The 17831-nt window shown below is 36.6% G+C and overlaps 1 protein-coding gene across 2 annotated transcripts in view; it reads left to right on the forward strand.

The window, feature by feature from the left end:
* Window positions 1–17831, forward strand: part of MAST4 (microtubule associated serine/threonine kinase family member 4) — a 576259-nt gene that overhangs the window by 285948 nt on the left and 272480 nt on the right. For both annotated transcript variants that reach the window (XM_025387801.1, XM_025387802.1), the window contains one exon: window positions 14249–14280. In XM_025387801.1, coding sequence (XP_025243586.1) covers window positions 14249–14280 — 32 coding nt within the window. The remainder of the gene's footprint in view (window positions 1–14248; window positions 14281–17831) is intronic.

Below are 17831 nucleotides of genomic sequence, written 5' to 3' on the forward strand. Positions count from 1 at the left end.
AATGAAAGCTATGCAAGATAAAAAGGATCTGCTTAAAATATACAGCTATGGAATGCTTGGAACATATGCCAATATGTTTAGCATGTGGGTGGATAAAAATGGAATCCAGCTTTGTAAGAAGTTTGTTTTTCATTAAGAAATGGACTTCATGCTTGATAAATGACAATTACAATTGCCCAGGTAATCCATTTTGGCTTAGTTTTAAAGTAACCAAGTTCATTTAAAAGCACCTGGGAGTATCAATAATAAATTCAAGGATAGATTCTCTAAGTTTTCATCGAAGTAGGCTCAGATAATATTTAAATTTATTACTAGTTTTCGTCTGTCCTTTGGTGCACTGAAGATACATCAGCATAACTACCTATTATGTAGATGAATAATTTATACTTCCAAATTGCAAAATCTTAGGGTTGCAATGTCAGATTTGTGCATGAATATTTAAGATAGAATAATAATCTAATATTAGAGTGCTCAGTGTGTGCCGGTTACTCTAGGTGCTTTACATATATTATTTCATTTAGTCCTCACAACAACTCTGACTTCTCAAATCTACAATATCCAGCGACGCAAGAAAGCCACAGAAAGGGTAGGTAGTTTACCCAAGGCCATATGGAAAGATGGGGCTGGCACTCACTTTGGCATGCAGACTCCCAAGCCAGACTTCTGAGACACTGTACCAGGCCATGTACCTGAAGCTCTGCCACCTCAAGATTTTCATCCTGGTGGTCCTAAGTAGGGGTGAGTAAGCCACTTAATTCAATTAGCATATAAGACTTGTTTTTAGATTCTTTCTTTAAAAGAGGCATAATTCTTCAAGAGTTTCTTTTACTCTAGATACTGTTATTTTTTTTCTGGTTGATATACAGTTCAACTCAGTGTAATTCAGTTTTCTTTTTTAAACTAGCATTTAAAGTGACAGAACCGTTTAAAAGTATTAGTGCAAATTCATCAACTTGTCCAAATAGTGTAGCTTCAAATGATAGTTTAGGCTGCCTAAAACTTTGTGTTATTCAAAGTTCCTTTGTTCTAACGTGGATTCTCCCCACCTCCTTTGTTCGAACTATTTTATATCATCAGTTTTTGTTGTTGCTGTGTGTGTGTGTGTGTGTGTTTAAACTTTTATTCTGAAGAAAGTGAGTCCAGAATCAACTATCAGTTTCATGTTTCCAAGGCAATCCAGTGTAATTCTGTGTAAAAACACATACCTTCTGTGTAATTCAGTAGGCATGCCAATCCAATACAATCTAGTATGCTTTTTATTTTTCAAAAGAAGAACCTAGTTAGTATAATAGAAACTAAAGTGAAAACCCCCTAAACTCATTCATACATTGCAGAGGGCTGCATTCACGTGTAATTAGGGTAGGGTCTTCTTGCTTGGAAATGACTTGATTTTTTGGTTAACAAAAATAAGAGGCCACTTTATGAACATTTTCTTAAGTCTCAAAAATAAGTGTCCACTCAGTTGTATAGTCTTTGTGATCCCAAAAAACCACAGGGGATCATTTTGACTTTGAGGGAAGGATTCTGTCTTTGTAGCGAGAACAAAATTCAGTCTTTAGGAAGAAGCAATTAAAACCCCAGAGCCTTTTATTGCTTTAAAAAAAAAAAACTCACTGCACTGAAATATTTTCTGCTAATTAGCTGTCACAAATATGATGCCATTAAACTTGGACTCTCTTTGGTTAACTTCAAAGTCACTAACACGCACTGTACAGCCCTCCCAAATATATTTTGGAAAAGGGAAACAACTTGACAGATCTGTAATCAATGTTTTCAAGGCTTTTGTTTCTCATAGAACCTAATCCTGATTTAAGAACATTTGTTCATTTTCTTTGGGTAACATACACCAGCCTTTATGATGCCAGGGCTGTGTTGATGTCTGGTGTGTATTTGGAAACACTATGCCAGAGCTAATTTGCAAAGTTTATTTAGTACTAGTATTAGCCAGGAATGTACTTAGCTACAGGTAACAGAAAACCCAACTAATAGTAGCTTCAATAAATAGGGATTTATTTTTCTCATATAAGAATATTTGTTGGTAGAATGTCCAGGGCTGGTGCCATATGGAAACAGTATCATCGAGGACCCTGGCTACTTTTGTCTTTGCTCTTCTTTTTTTAATGTGAGGACCCTGACCTTGGGCAAATCATGACATAACTTTCCTAATACTCAATTTCCGCATCTGAAAAAATACTGAACATTCTTCCTATAGTTGCAGGATAGGGTAAGGCTTGCATGAAATCCTATATGAGAATATGTCCCTTTCAGGAATAAAGTTGATGTTTAACGCTGCAATGGCAACCACAGCTGTACTAGTTTTCATAGTGGTGATGGGGAGGGAGGATATGAAGTGGGGAATAGGGGATCTTACCTTAACCCATGGTCTTCATTCTCAAAGTTCTCGATTCCTGCATACTTTCAGATGATGTTATTTAAAATAGTACGTTGGAGAAAATACTTTAAAAAATGGCAGGTACTGTACCCTGTAACAAATAGAATCTATTACTGATTAAGTGATATATATCTTCTATAAACTAATTGTTTATTCTGTGACCTCTTTACAATAAATTTCAGTACCATTAAAGGCTTAAGTTTACATTATTGATTATTTGAATATGTGTGTCATTAATCTTCCATTGTGCTCATACATTTTATATGTACATTTTAAGTGTCGTTTTTGCATTTAGATGGAGAGGAATGGCCAGAAGAAAGTAGACTTGTGGATATTAGCTTCATATAGCACTTCAAGAGGTCCCTTGAGCTGATTTGCCAGTAAATTTCTACACTGAAATAGGCTTTCAGAATAGGGACCGCTAGATAAACCACAAGGTGTCCGTAGTAAATAAAAATGATTAATCTCAGCAGAGTAAATTCACTATCACTGGTCAAATAGTCTCATCCAATTCTGTTTCCTGGTTCTATAAAAAGCCTTTTTCTTTTTGTATTAAGGTTGTCTATAATTGTAATAGAACACTTGAATTATTACCTGATTTAAAAAAATTGGTTCATAAAAGGATATTGATTCTTCAAATTAGGGGCAGTTGAAATGTACGTTTATTAGCAAACTGGTCCCTTGATGGGTCCTGGAAAGTCCTGTCAAGAAAACTCATCTTAAATCTATGTGAGAGACACCTTCTTAGAAATGATCACAATTCTTAATGATTGGCTGTGGATTGGACAGTGAGGTTGGTGTGGAAATGCAAGTGAACTGAAAAGCGAAAGTGGAAATCTGTTAAGCAGGGTTCTTTCTAGTTGCTGAGTTTTTATTCCACATCATTGATATTCACTTCTTTCCCGGGGCATTTTCCTGGGTAATGAGAAGACTCTAAAATCAAATAAAGCTTTTGAACATTGAAGATGTGTTCCACTGTTCTGTTGAAGAATCCCATAGATTTATAGTGATTCTAAAAGATGTCTCATATCCACTATATTAACTAGCTTTTTAGAAGCTTATGAACATTGTAGCTTTTATTGATTCTAGGGAATTGGACCCAACAATAAGCAATAAAAGTCGATGGTAACTTTCTTCCCATATAGGGCTGTGCAGATCAATACCCTGAATTTACTGTAATTTGCTGGTAATGGGTAGAAGAACGGAAAACATTGCGGAGCCTTGTGGGGCACAGCTGTGCAGTGTTGCCTTTTTATCTAAGCTCACTGGAGGTCACAGGCTTTCCCAAGTAACAAGAAACATAGTTAAGTGGCAGGGCTGATACGCATATTTATCAGGAGCCTTCATAAGTCATTCTAAGGAAAAAAAGGAAATCACAAAAGTTGTCCACAGTGACTTTAATTTTATAGAGATCCTGAAGGACCTTGAAATCTGCACTATCTTAAAGACAATTAAAATTCTAAATATGTAACTAGCATTGGTGTTTGATCTCCTGCTAAAGTAATTTTCCTACTGATTAATAGCAGGGTGTGTGATTTCACTGAAGTCTAATTTGCTTCGAATCTTCAAATGTATTCACAGCCCTGTGCCCAGGTGATTTAGAAGTGGAGAAGATGTGCGGGTCACACACCCTTGCTCTTTTATTGAGTCCTTGCTGTCTCTTTACCATAGCTCTGTAGTTGTGCCCTAGGTTCCTTCTTCTAATTCAAGTAGTGCACTTAAATAGTCATAGCTGACACTAAGGGTGCTCTTAGGTTTAGGAGCTGTGCCACGTGCAGGACATGTGTCAGCATTAATCTTCTCAACACCCTATAAGATAAGCTGTATTATCTTCATTTTGTAATTTTGGAAATTGAATCTTAGAGAAGTTAAAGTTTCTGAAGGATGCTTCCTGGCATTGACTTGGATTATAGAATATGGGTATGTCTGAATCCTGATCCTATTTGTTTAATTACTAGGAAACATACAATTGACTTAAGTAAGGATTGTTTTAAGCTTTGAGTTCAATTGATACAATATGTGTTTTATATTTTAGCTTTTGTTAAGAAGGACTGTGCCTTCTCTAATTTGATCAAAACTAGTTTCTTTAATTTTAAAAACGATGCAGAAACTTTTGCTTGAAAGAGACAGTTCTTTTGTTCTTTGAAAACAAAGTGAGCACACAAAGTACAATATGACTGTGGAAGCTATTAACCTTGATATAATAATGCACTTCACTTAGTATATAATAAACAATAATCTAGAGCTGTTATTCATGTAAGTGTTGGCTACTACTCAGCAAAACCCTGCAGAGAAGCATGTAAACTTTGACTTAGGAGACAGATTCCCCCTAGGTCATACTGACTTGGAAGACCGTATGTGTACAGATGTCTGATTCTCAAGCTTGATTTTGACATCAAGGGTATAACGTGTTAGGAAGCATCAAAACCCATAGTAATTGGCTAGAAAGGAAGCTTGTTTCATTTGTCCATTTACTTGAGGTTAGCTGATTATTTGACTTGTTACGCTTCTTCTGCTTTAAAAGGTCTGTGTTAAAAGTAACATATTCACAGGGCTTTGCTTCAAATAAAATCAGAGTCTATAAAAGTAAGTGTGAAATTTGCTTAGAAAGAGTTGCCAAGATCTGTGTTTTTTCTCTCCTAAGAGTAATTGACAGTGTGTTACCAACTATGAATGCAGCTTGATAGCCTATACGAGGAGTCTGTGGTGCAAATGTATCAAGTCATTACTTGGTGATGAAAAATAATTAATGAACTCTGGACTTGGGCAGATGTGGATTCAAAGACAAGCTAAGCCTTTTACTAGCTCTATGACCTTGTGTGAGTTACTTAGCCTGTCTGTACCTCAGTTCTCTCATCTGTAAAAGGAGAATAATAGTGAAGTTTAAGATAATGTATGTCACTGTGCAGTAAATGTGAGATGCCATTATTAAGGTAGTGAAGGTAGATGAGTTTAGTAAAGAAAGACAGTTCCCACTATTTGTGTAAAAAATTTAAAGGTGGAAAAGGTGGTTGTCATGAATGATGTTTAACTTTTCATCTAAGCAAAATCTGGGATTTTATCTTACAATTTGTCTCATATTCCTACTCATCAGGGACACACTGGTATAACTTAAATGGTTTTACCATCTTTTCATCCACTTTCAGATTTTCATTACGTTTAACTTCTGAAGGGCCCTCAGTGCTTTTAGACAGTCTTTTTTCCTCATCTCTGGATGGTACCCTGTCCTGAGCTCCCACAACTGTTCTAAACCGGCCCAGGAGTTGAGCATTTCCTCTCAACTCCTGTGGATCCTGTACACACAATGTTCTCTTGACTCTGCCCCCCCCCTCCTCCTCCACCTCCTCCTCCTCCTCCTCCTCCTCCTCCTCACTGCCTCTTCCTTGTTCCTGGCCCTCAGCCATGCTTCCTAACTTCTTTCCCATGTTGCCCTCCCAGAGCAATGTGACACCCTGATGCCAGAGTTATCTTTTTTAACATGTTGATTAGGTCAGCTTATTTTCTTCTTCAAAATGTTCCATGAGCTCCCCATTGCCTATAAGATAAAGGCAGCCACTTCCAAAACCCTTCCCTGCCTCTATACTCCTGTCCTGCTGATTTTTCCTTCCTGCTGTCTGTTCCAGCCATGTTGTTTCATGAGTGCGTTCTGTTTCACTCCACCCTACCAGGTGCGTCTGTTCTCTTTTCTAGAATTCCCCTTCCTCACCTACTCCCAAGGCTGCCTGGCTAATTCCCAGACATTGCAAAAGAAAGACTAGGCTCAAGTATTGTGTCACTTAAGAATTTTTGAATTACAAAGACTAGAAAATGCAAGTTAAACTGGTTTAAACAATAAAGAGACTCGATTGGCTCATATACCAGAGAAGTCCAAACACACGCAAGGGTAGATGTGTTTCAGAGATTTCACCCAAGTCCCAGTTTCTACCACGCTTTCTTGTCTGCCACCTGTGATGCCTATTCTTGGGGCTGTCATTAGCTTCATGGGTTTAATGCTACTTCTTTCCCATTAGATCTCTCGGACAAGGGAGGAAGTTCTTTCCCAGAAACCCTGAGCAAACATCATTTTGCATCTTACTTGCTCAGGTTGAGTCACATGTCATCTTTAAACCAATTACTTTGACAAAAAGAGTGAGTTTTGTCATTAGTTTAATTGGAACTTATCCTTGACATTGAAGGTAGTATCATTTCCACTGTATTTTGTTAGCATGAATAACAAGAAATGTTGGGGAAGAAACAGTCCTGACCCTCCTCAAAGAAACTGATCACCCCCCTCCCTTTTGTATTACTGCATACTTTGAAAAGACCTCCATTCCAGGCCTTTTCACACTGTATTTTACAGCGAGTAAAGTCCTTTATCCCCAGGGTCTGGCACAGCACCAGCCCTATCCACCTTTACTAAAAAGTGTGTGATTGAATAAAGGAAACCCATTTTGTTTGCTTTAATCCCCAAATGTGCCCTTGCCTTTGCCCTTGGTAGAAGAGTTTTGCCTTCTGTATTACTGAAATTACAGAACTTCAAGTGAATTGCTCCAGTTTTACTTTGCTCCATCTTTGAAAACTACCTGTTTTCACCTGTTCCTTTCTTCCTCGTTAGGGGAAAGAGTGGCCTCTTTATTATCAGTACCAGCCCTCCCTGCTTGTGTATTTATTCAAACCTCTCCTTTCAGTACCTCACATCACCACTGTCTCCCACTCTCTGGCATTTCCATGGTGGAGTATAGGGGAAAAAATTGGAACTGGATGATATAGGTTCATTTGATTCCACTATCTCATGGCTTTGCAACTCTGGTCAATTGCTGATCTCCTCTGGACTTTCCATGGGAAGACTTGTGTGTCTTATCCAGGCAGCCAGCTGATTTTGTGATGAAGCTTCTAGACTCAGTTTATGATAAAATCTTAATAAGCCACACTAGACAGTGACTTTGTCTGTATAAAGAGCTTATGAGGACTGATATCACAGTCTTGTTCATTTAGGTTCATAGCAGAAAAAGCCAACTTGGAAAGAAAGGAATAAGGTAGCTAATTTCTTTATTTTTCAAAGAAAGTGACTGTTGTGGTTTTGATCAAATAAAATTTACATATAAACCCAGCAAGCATTTTGTTTTAGCATTTTGTGGTTCATTTTGGGTTTTTTTTGATGTTGTTGTTTTTTTAAGTCGGAGTCTTGCTCTTTAGCCCAGGCTGAAGTGCTGTGGCACCATCTCGGCTCACTGCAACCCCCACCTTCTGGGTTCAAGCGATTCTCCTGCCTCAGCCTCCTGAGTAACTGGGACTACAGGCACATGCCACCACACCCAGCTAATTTTTTTTTTTTGTATTTTTTTTTTTTTTTTTTAGTAGAGACGGGTTTTGCCATGTTGGCCAGGCTGGTCTTGAACTCCTGACCTCAAGTGATCCACCTGTCTCGGCCTCCCAAAATCCTGAGAGATTATAGGCATAAGCCACTGTGCCTGGCCGGTTTATTTTGCTTAACTTTACTAGCACAAATAAATATATGAAAGTGCATTATGATTATAGATACAAAAAGAAAATGAAATAAAATCTGTGAAAAGAGAAAGATAATTTAGGATTCTCCATCCATGTCACATTTCCCACAAGGATTTTACTGTTATTTTACAGGTTGGGTGGTTTGACTCTTCAGGCATTTCTATGGGGATCTCCCTACTGGTTTTCCAGCTTGACTACTGTCTTCATTTAGGAAAACATGTATTTATGAGCAACTTACTGGATTTTTCAAGTGTTGTTAGAATGTAGACCATTTTTACCTTCTGATGATTTACAGCTAAGTCCTGTGTAAGATCTGGTTCTATGGTATGAACTGTTTTGTCCTCTGCTTCTGCCTTCACAAGTCACTCTCAGAAGTGCAGACCAGAAAAATGGCACCCAAAGCATTTCTTTAGGAGATCCTATGCTTTGTCAAGTAGTGAGAGCTCCATTTTGAGTACCTTTCCTTGCCTCACACTGCTTCTCCCTTGCAAAGGAAATAAGTAAAAACCTGAAGCTTTACCTTTGTAATGACAGCCCAGAAAATTAATATTCCCTAAAGAGAAAAACAATCCAAAGGCAAATGGTTTATGCAAACCAATACTCCTTAGGGGAACTTAACTACCAACCTCTAATAAACAACATACGCAAACCACTCTCTCTAGATCTCTAGGGGTGGGGCTCAGGCGTTAGTATTTTTAAAAACTCCCTGGGTGACATTAATGTGTTACCAGGCTTCAGAATCACTACTTGAGCTGAATTATCTCTTTCCTTTTTATTTTTTCTCCTCTGTTAGCATTTACACATTTAAGTAATACTGCATAATCTTGCACCTGGTGATAACTCTTTTGTTTTATATGTGTGTGTGTATGTTGCCCCCAACTAGCTTTTAAATGTGTTTTGTTTTTCCTTATGTGTCCCTAAAAGCACCTAATATACTGCCTTACACATCTTGGCTTCTTTGAACTCTTTTCGTAAATTAATTGTTAGTGCAGAGTACTTGCAGTAACTCAGTCATAGGATGAGGCCACCAATGACTAATGAAAGAAAGATGATGATGAGGAAGTGCATGCACTTGAAATTCATTGGTGTCAGGAAAGGGATGAGGGAATGGTGTGTGCTGGACATTGCCACTCTGTTTCTATGTGGGGTTTGGGAGTCATGGTGCAGAAGGCAAGTTGCTCAACTTCCAAATTCCCTTTGTTTTTTGGAGGAACTCCCAAAGTGTGGATCTTGGTAGACTTGGCCCCACCTCCCACGATACTAGTGAGGGAGCCAATATTCCTTTTTCCTGCCCACTTGGAAGCTGGGGCAGAGACCCAGGTGTGATCATGTAACCCTCACAGGACACCTGCGAGGAGAGACGAAGTGAAGGTGTGTGGGGGCAGTTAGGGATTCTTCCTGGAGGCTGAGCTCCCACTCAAGGTTCAGCTGCAGAGATGTCCTAACTGGGCTTTTCCCTGGGTGTGGTCATACTTTCTGGGTTTAATTTTTTGGTTCCTGCCCACTTTCTGACCTTGTCTGCCCAATCATCCTATTGCCTTCAGGGGTGCCAGTAGTCGTCCATACATTGATTGTTTACTTGCCAGTCTCATTCAATTTCTGTTGCTTTCAAGAACCCCAGCTGCTGGATAGAGCAATAGGTTAGTTAACAATGTATAGCACAATCCTCCCTTCTTCTTTATTTTAAATGGCAGAGCCCCCATGGCTTTGTAACCAGGTGTGTCTGTTTTCCTTTTTCTATCAATTCTCTCCATTTCATCCAGTCCCATGGCTTACATACAATCTTAGTGTTAATGACTCCAAAATCTACCTCCAGCCTTAACCTTTTTCTTGCACCCAGATTCATTTGTCTAGTTGCCTGTTTGGAATCTTCTACTTGGAATTCTTACAGACAGACATCCTGAATGTAGCATGTCAAAGCTGAACCGGTTTTCCATCTAACTATTTGCTCAGGCCAAAAACTTATGACTTCTCCTTGCTTTGTCTTTCATGCTTCACATCCAGTTTCTGTGTAAATCTTATGAAAATGTATCTCAAATCTGACTACTCCTTCCCATCTTCATTGCTGGTCCTAGCCAGAATCTCTTTCACCTACAGTATTTCTATAGCTTCCTAAAAAATTGGTATTAAATATTACCTTAAAGTAAGCTTTGAATATTTAGATATTTATGTGTTCATTTCTTCTGTTCTCCAGCCCCACACCAGCCTTCCCTTCTCCCTGTCTCCCTGTTTTGATACGCTTTCTTTAATATTTTGGAATAATTTTAAAATTTACAGAACATTTACAAGATAGCTCAGAAAATTATTGTATACCCTTCTTCCAGTCCCTCAAAATGTTGACCTCATATGTAACCTTAATATATTTGTCAAAATCATGACTTTAACATTGGGACATTGTTATCATCTAAACTACAAACTTTATTTAGCTATCACCAAGTTTTCCACTAATGTCCTTTTTCTGATTGAGAATCCAATTCAAGATTCTTCATTTATTCGAGATTCTTCATTGCCTTTAGCCACCCTTAGTCCTCTCTCATCTGTGACAGTTGGTCAATTTATTCTTGTTTTTCACAGCCTTGACAGCTTTCAGGGGCACTGGTCACATGTTTTTAGAAGGTTCCTCCATTTGGGTTCGCCTGAGGCTTTTTCACGATTAGAATGGGGTTCTGGATTTTGGAGAGAATACCACAGGCATGAAGTGTTCTTCTCATCACATCATATCAGAGGATGGCAGCGTGATGTCAGCATGGCTTACCACTGATGACGTTAACCTTGATCACTCAGTTATGGTGGTATCTGCAGGTCTCCCCACTATAATGTTGCTATTGTTCCCTTTCTGTATTCTGTTATTTGGAAGTGAGTCACTAGGTCTCAGCCCACTCTCAAAGAGAGGAGATTTAAGCTCTACGGCTTGAAGAAGGGAGTATCTACATATATTATTTGGGCTTCTGTAAATGTCCTCTTTCAAATCATAAATTTCCCCTTAGTTAGGAAAGAAGAGTTCAGAGATTTTCTAAACACGTGCAGCATGTATAGCAGTATTGTTTTGTTTGTCTATGAGTAGCTGTTAAATATTAAAAATTATAAATAGTTTTAAAATTACCACTGTGGTGATTGCTCGTACCTGTAAAACATTGCAGTTTTCTCCCCTGTCTTCATGAATGAAACAGTTGCCTTCTCTTTTTGAAGCTAAGGATGGCTGGGAGAAAGGAGCAGAATCATTTACCCTTCTTTCTTGTCAGACTCTCCATGAGTTTTCTTCCAGGATTGGAGGGATCTTTTGGTATCCTCAGGTACGTTGAGAGATCTCAAAAATAACAGGATTCTCAGACAAGATTAATTTTATTTAATCTTTATCTTTAATGCAAATATTTGCTAGTTAACACGTAAAAGTCCGGGGGGAGGATAAAATATCAAGCAAGTAATGATAAACAGGAACTCTAAACAATGTTAAACGTCATTGAATCATCAATATCAATGAAAATCTAGAAATTTTTAATCTTAAGAATTTCTTTAATCCAGTGTCAACAATTAGCAAATTGTTTAGTTCAGATGGATACTTCTTGCTGTTTTTTCTTTTTTCCCTTTTTCTTTCCTCCTCCAATTCTTACCTGACAGTAAATTTTTAACACACACTCCACATATGTCAAGCACAAGCTTAGGTTTATGACTCAGACCAATTCCACGTCTTATCTAATTATCTGAGTATGTGTTAGTGACCTTATCCTGACATTAAGAAAATAAAATGAGGACACATACACAAAGTACCGCAGGGACTTTGGCGATAAAATGCCTTGATGCCGTTCATTTACGTCTGACGGGTGCAGATTTATCAGCATGTGGCCCTCATCCATTAGGGCAGGAGCTGCTTCCTGCTCAGGCTGCAATTGCTTAGCCCTCCTGGTATTTGCAGACTTTTGCAGCTACTGTTCACAAGGTCTTGGCCACAGCACATTCATTTCTCTCACTTTATTACCATCACATGTGATTCCAATTTGCTACCAAATTGAGTTTCCAGTCCTGAGCCTGACATTCAAGCCGTCAGGTGGATTAGCTCCTTCAGCTTGGTTAGCGTGGTAGCTTCAGGTCAGTTGACAGTGGCCTATTAAATGTCCTTTGCTCCTCATCTTGGAATCTCGGCTGCCATCCTGTGGAGCAGCAGTGCTGGGTTACCCACTGTAACCTTCCTCCTTGTTTAGAACTCATAATTCTAGACCTACTGGAAAGACTTCTGATTAAAAGCAGAGTTGGTTTTTATCCCTTATCTTGCTGTTTCAGCAGCTTTTTCTCAGAGCAAAGCAGCCAGTTTATGCTCGGGTCATTTGGTGGAATATGATTGATGGAACTGTTCGGGTCATTCATTTGGTCCCTTTCCTCTTATGTCTTCTGAATGATCTATTTGCATATATAGTTGAAATAACATCTGATTTATTATTTTGTTGTTATTAATGATAATACCTCAGGTACCTTTTATGCGGCTGTCAGATCAACTTACTGGACAGAGCAGTATTATTCATTTGGTCTCTAGACCTTTTGCTCTGCAGTAGTATCAATTTCTTTCTAGGAGAAATGGCCTGGGTCTGGTACAGTGTGGTGTACTTTGTAATCTTGGCTACTCAGGAGGCTGAGGCAGGTGGATGCTTGAACCCAGGAGTTTGAGATCAGCTTGGGCAATGTAGTGAGACCTCATCCTAAAAATAAATAAAAATTAAAAAGTAAAAAATATAGTGTGTTGAGCTATTACATCTAGGAAGTTCTTTTTCTTTTCTTTAACCTGAATACAACACAGATTTCTCAATGCTTGTTGTAACCAAAGATCCATGTATAGAAAATTACTCATTGGTTTTCTATTTATGTTTTGGTTCCCAAGGAAAACGGTCTTGGTCAGAGACTTTTCTCCTGTCATTAGAGGTTTTAGTAAATGAAGGTATATTTATGTTTTAGAATCAGGGAGCCAAGTTCAGCAAACACTATAATTTCTTGGAGCTAATCAAGGATTAAAGAAAAAAGCAAAGCAAAACAAAACAAAAAGGCACTTTACCACTGAACCCTAGAGCCCTTGAAAAGAAAACATTTGCTATTGGGAGAAAGAAGATGACAATTCATTCCTAAAGTTGCTGATTGTTTTTCTTGCTTTTAAACAGTTATGTGATTACTATATCTGTATGGAAATGTATTTGCCAGTTAATAAGTAAGGCCTGCTGTGTTTAAAGCAGCAGCCACAGAGCTCTCCTCTGCTCTGGTCTGACACTCTCGTGGCCACTTTCTGTAAGCTGTGCTGGAGTAAGTTTTGCTGTGGAAAAGTGATAGCTAAGCCTGCTGTCCATGACAAACATTGAAATAGTCAATAAAAATAAGAGACAGGAAAGGTGAGTTTGAAGCTGATGGGGAAATACCTTTCAAAGGATAATGCTCAAGCACCTGAAAGGCAGAAAAATAAATGAGAATTATGGGCATGAATAACCAAATTTAGTCATAGTGGGCTTCAGTTTGAGTTTAAATAGCCAAATGACTCATCGCTTCCTATTCTTCAATAATTGACAGCAAGTAATTATTCTTGAGCTTTGAAAACTTCATTAGTGGATAGAGGTATTTCTGAATCTATTTTTGTTTATTTCTTTGGTTGGCTTGTTTTCTTGCGTGTTTTTTTTTTTTTTTTTTTTGGTTTTCCACAGCCTCTTGATGATTAGGTAGATAAGAATCTCAAATTGAGAGAAGTGTGAAGGCACCCTTTTAAAACTATGAAGCACACTAATAATTGTCATGGCTGTCTGATTACCTTTTAGAAGTTGATTAAGCTGCTTTTAAATATTCCAATGAATAAATGGATGTTTTGAGAAATAACACCAAAAGGAAATCTTTTCCATTATCATTTAAAAAATAGAAAGTGCAATCTTTGGTATGCATAATGTTTTGCATGAATATATTTCTGTTGAGGGCAAATAGTTCGATTTAATTGTCCCTTTCATTGCACCTTTCATTTAATTATAATCCTGCAAAATGTCTCCTACTTCTTATAGCTAAATCCGGTTTGGATAAATTCTTTGCTTGCTCAGATTTTCCGTATGCTCAATTGTAGGGCCATGTAACTCAACTCAGTATTTTACTGTAGTTGCTTTGGGAAGATTGATGGTTTTTCTGCTCTGGAATTCAGATAAGCTGTGTTTGTACCTTAAACACAGTGTGTAAAGAGAACCGTGTAAGAAGGGATCCAGCATAAAATTATGACATTAAAATGTTTTCAGTATAGGAAATGCCAAATCAAGCATAATGAGGGATGATACGTTCTTTGTTATCCGTTTGGTATCGTAGTACTCTAAGGTTAATGCAGCATCACTTATATATGGTTTTTTTTTTTTTCTTTTGCAGAAGGAGCTGAGTCTCCCCAGAAGAGGAAGTTTGTAAGTAGTAGGATTTTGTTTCCTTGTTTTCTTTTTATTAATATATAGTTTATAGTATGATTCTTCTCTGAGTCATTAGTGGCAATTGTAAAATGAATGATAATCAACTGAAGAAAACAAAAAACTGAATTTACTTATAAAAGTCAAACAGTAATAATTTCATAATTTTCAGGGTTTGTTCCATATGGGCATTGTAAACCTAAATGCATATTTATTCCTTGGAGAATCTTAATTTTTTTTAATGCTGTTATATAATCAAGCAAAAACATTATTTGGTCAGGAGATAGTGTAAATTGATCTGAATCAAGAATTAGTGTTCTTTATGATCTGAAATCCATGATTTTTTTATACTATGGATTTTATATGGAGTAAATTATGTACTTTTGAATCTGAATTGGAGACTTTGAATCAGTTGAACTTTCCATTATTAGATCTAGATCTTACTGAACTGATTCATGTCATGCGCTTGTATTAAAATAATGGATTTACGAACTTTGACTTGATTTCTTTATAGTGTGTTTTAATCTTTTATTTTTAAGACCATTAATATATTTGCACAAATCATAGTTTTTTTTCCATTAGCAAGTTGCAGAATGAAATTGAGGACAGAATTAACTACCCTCAATATTTGACTACATTTAAAGTCAGATTTGTTATCCAATAGTACTGTGTAAGGGCTGGTCTGGAAACATTTACATTTGATGTCTGATTTAAGTTGAAGAAGTTAGTAGATGGAGCACCTCCTTTAAAAAAATAGTATTTAAGATAAGTTTTTACAACTCTCCTCTTGGAGGATTAGAAAAAAATTTGGTAACTGTTGAAATATAGGGTTTATTCTAGGCTAAATTTTGGAAAATTTCAGCCTTTGCATCTAAGAACCAAAAATTCATCAGCTGTGAACATTTTATTACTGTCCATTTTGCTTCCTGTCTTTTGTACAAGCTTAGGCTGCCAGGCAGATACTGGATTATTATTTTTGGAGAATGTGCCAAGATAAATTGTCACTAGCTTTTAGCTTCCATCTCTCTGTGCTAGACTTTAACAGAAAATAGTTTGCTATAGGAAGTGGACTTAGAATTAAACTCTTTCCTCTTCTGCATCATGATTAGGACTCTGTTGCCTAAACTTGGAAAAGTCCAAACTTTTTGATATTTCCCATCATGACAAGACAAAAGAAAAATAGAAAACTACATGAAATACTTTTATAGAAAAAAATCTCATTTGCTTTTTTGCACTTTTCTTTAAGGCTTAAACACCCTTTCTCTTTTATTTGAAAGCTTCAGAACTTCAGTCAAATCTTGCTTTTAGTCTTTTTAATAGATTGCACATGGGTTTTGTTTTTTGTTTCTTGTTTTATCACATTAGTGTTTCCAATAATATTATAAAGATCATGTTAATTACAGAATTAGATTTCATGTTTCTATTTAAGGGTAATTTCCTCTTTTGCACTTAAGTCTCAATTCTGTTAATGTTAGCTGATAGCCATGAGTTGATGTGAAAATACGTGATAAGGAAAGTATTTTAAGTTTCTTTATTTGAGAAAATGGGATCTTTAATGAAAAAAGAATAATGACATAAGTTGTTTGGAGCCCATCCTTTGGAAAGATAGTAAGAGAAAGTTTGATTTACATCAGAGCCATTTAAACTCCCCTCCCTGTTAAAAGTCAATTGAGCATTCAGATGATGAACATGAAGCACACTATATATGTATATGTGAACACAAATCTACTTTTTTAGTGAATTCTGGGAAAATTAGTACTTTCAAGTGAGATAAACTAAAAATAAACATGCTATTTTGTATTTTCTGTTAAACACGAATATTCCCCAGAGAATTAACGATGCCTGATATAGCTGTGCTAGAACCCCCTGTCACTCAGCGTTTTTAGTGAATACTGTACAGAATGCCAGTAATTACTTTCCTCGTGCAAGGTTCTTTTATGACTTTGAGAAAGGGAAAATGCTTTTTAAAATAAATGCTAGAGTAATTTTATACAAATCTAATGAAGAAAGGCACAAATGTATCTTTATTAGTATCAGCTAGCCAACGTAATAGTACCTGATAATTAAACCTGTTAACACTTTGTTTATTTACTGCGTACATGACTCCTCCATAAATGCTTTGAAATCTTTTTATATCTTCTCCCAGAAAGATTAGAGATTTGCTCCTGCTGTTCTTTTCAGTCTCTTTTTTGTTGTTGTTGTTCCATATTAACATAAGCAACTGCACACAGTGTGATGTATTTCTTACTGTCTTTGGTTATATAGCAATGTGATCCAACTTGTTAGAGAGTGTGTACCTTGATAAAGACTGAAAAGGCCTCTTTTGATATATCTACTGCTTCAAATCTGTATGTCTTGAAAGATAGCAGTTTTAAAATTGCATTTTCAGCATTCTGAAACTTACGGGGTTTTCCACATTTTTTTGAAAATTTTGAATATTGCTTTAAATAAGCTTAAAGATAACTTTTATATCCAGAATCATGGTAAAAACATATATTACATTGAAAGCTTTCAGAAATGAAAGACCTCAGGAAATTTTTTTTTGTTATTAATTGAAAGTATATAAAAGCAAACTATTCTGTCTAGAAGAAGAAATTCAGATCCTCACTAATTTATTATTTATGATCATTTTAATGAGAACTAACTTGAAGACTCTCTTGTTTTATAAACATTTTTAAAAGGTGTAGAAGCAATGATTGTGACTGGGTAATAGACAAGAGAAGTGAGGGAAACAGCTTTCTAGGCAAGATGCTGTTATGAGATAATCAAGTAACTCCAGATCACTTTTCCAGAGGCATTACAGCTTCCTAGACAGCTGGATTTTAGCTATTTCTCTTCTTTTTCCATTCAATGAATAGCCATTTGCCAAGGCTGCTTCTGATCCCAGATACTTCCTGTACTTTCCCCCTCATTCTCCTTGGAACTAAAGTTATCACATTGTCTTATCCCCCTCCTTCCAGCTACCTGTCAAAATCATAATATAGTCAGATAGTGAAATATTATACAGCAGGTAAAGTAACTGGACAAGATTATATGTATCAGCAGGTATAATTATCAAGAATAGAATGATAAGTGCTAAAAGCAAATTCCAGGTACAAGATGGCGTTTATATTATAAAACTTAAAAGTATGCAAAACAATATGTTGTTTCTGAATACAGGCATTTACAGTAAAGGTATAAAAGATGCATGGAAAGCAAGTTTATGATAAAGGTCACTTACTAGTGGAGAAAATGAAGTAAATTGGATTTGAGAGGCCTCTGCAAGGAGTTTCACGTATATCATTAATGTGGTAGTGTGTATATGGGTGTTTATATTATACCCTCTGTATTTTTGGTATTCTTGAAATATTTTATGTAAAATACTCAGTGATTGTATGGAAGTAGGATTAAAATTGCTTTAACCAAGTATTTATGTAGATTTTTAAGTAATTTGAATAACAATTATGTAAACATTCTATTTTGAATAAGAAAATATATCACACCTGTATTTGTGTGTGTGTGTGTGTGTGTGTGTGTGTGTATTTGGTTAATTTTGTCTCATAATAAAGATT

This window comes from Theropithecus gelada, chromosome 6 (assembly GCF_003255815.1).
Source record: "Theropithecus gelada isolate Dixy chromosome 6, Tgel_1.0, whole genome shotgun sequence".
Classification (NCBI taxonomy): Eukaryota; Metazoa; Chordata; class Mammalia; order Primates; family Cercopithecidae; genus Theropithecus; species Theropithecus gelada.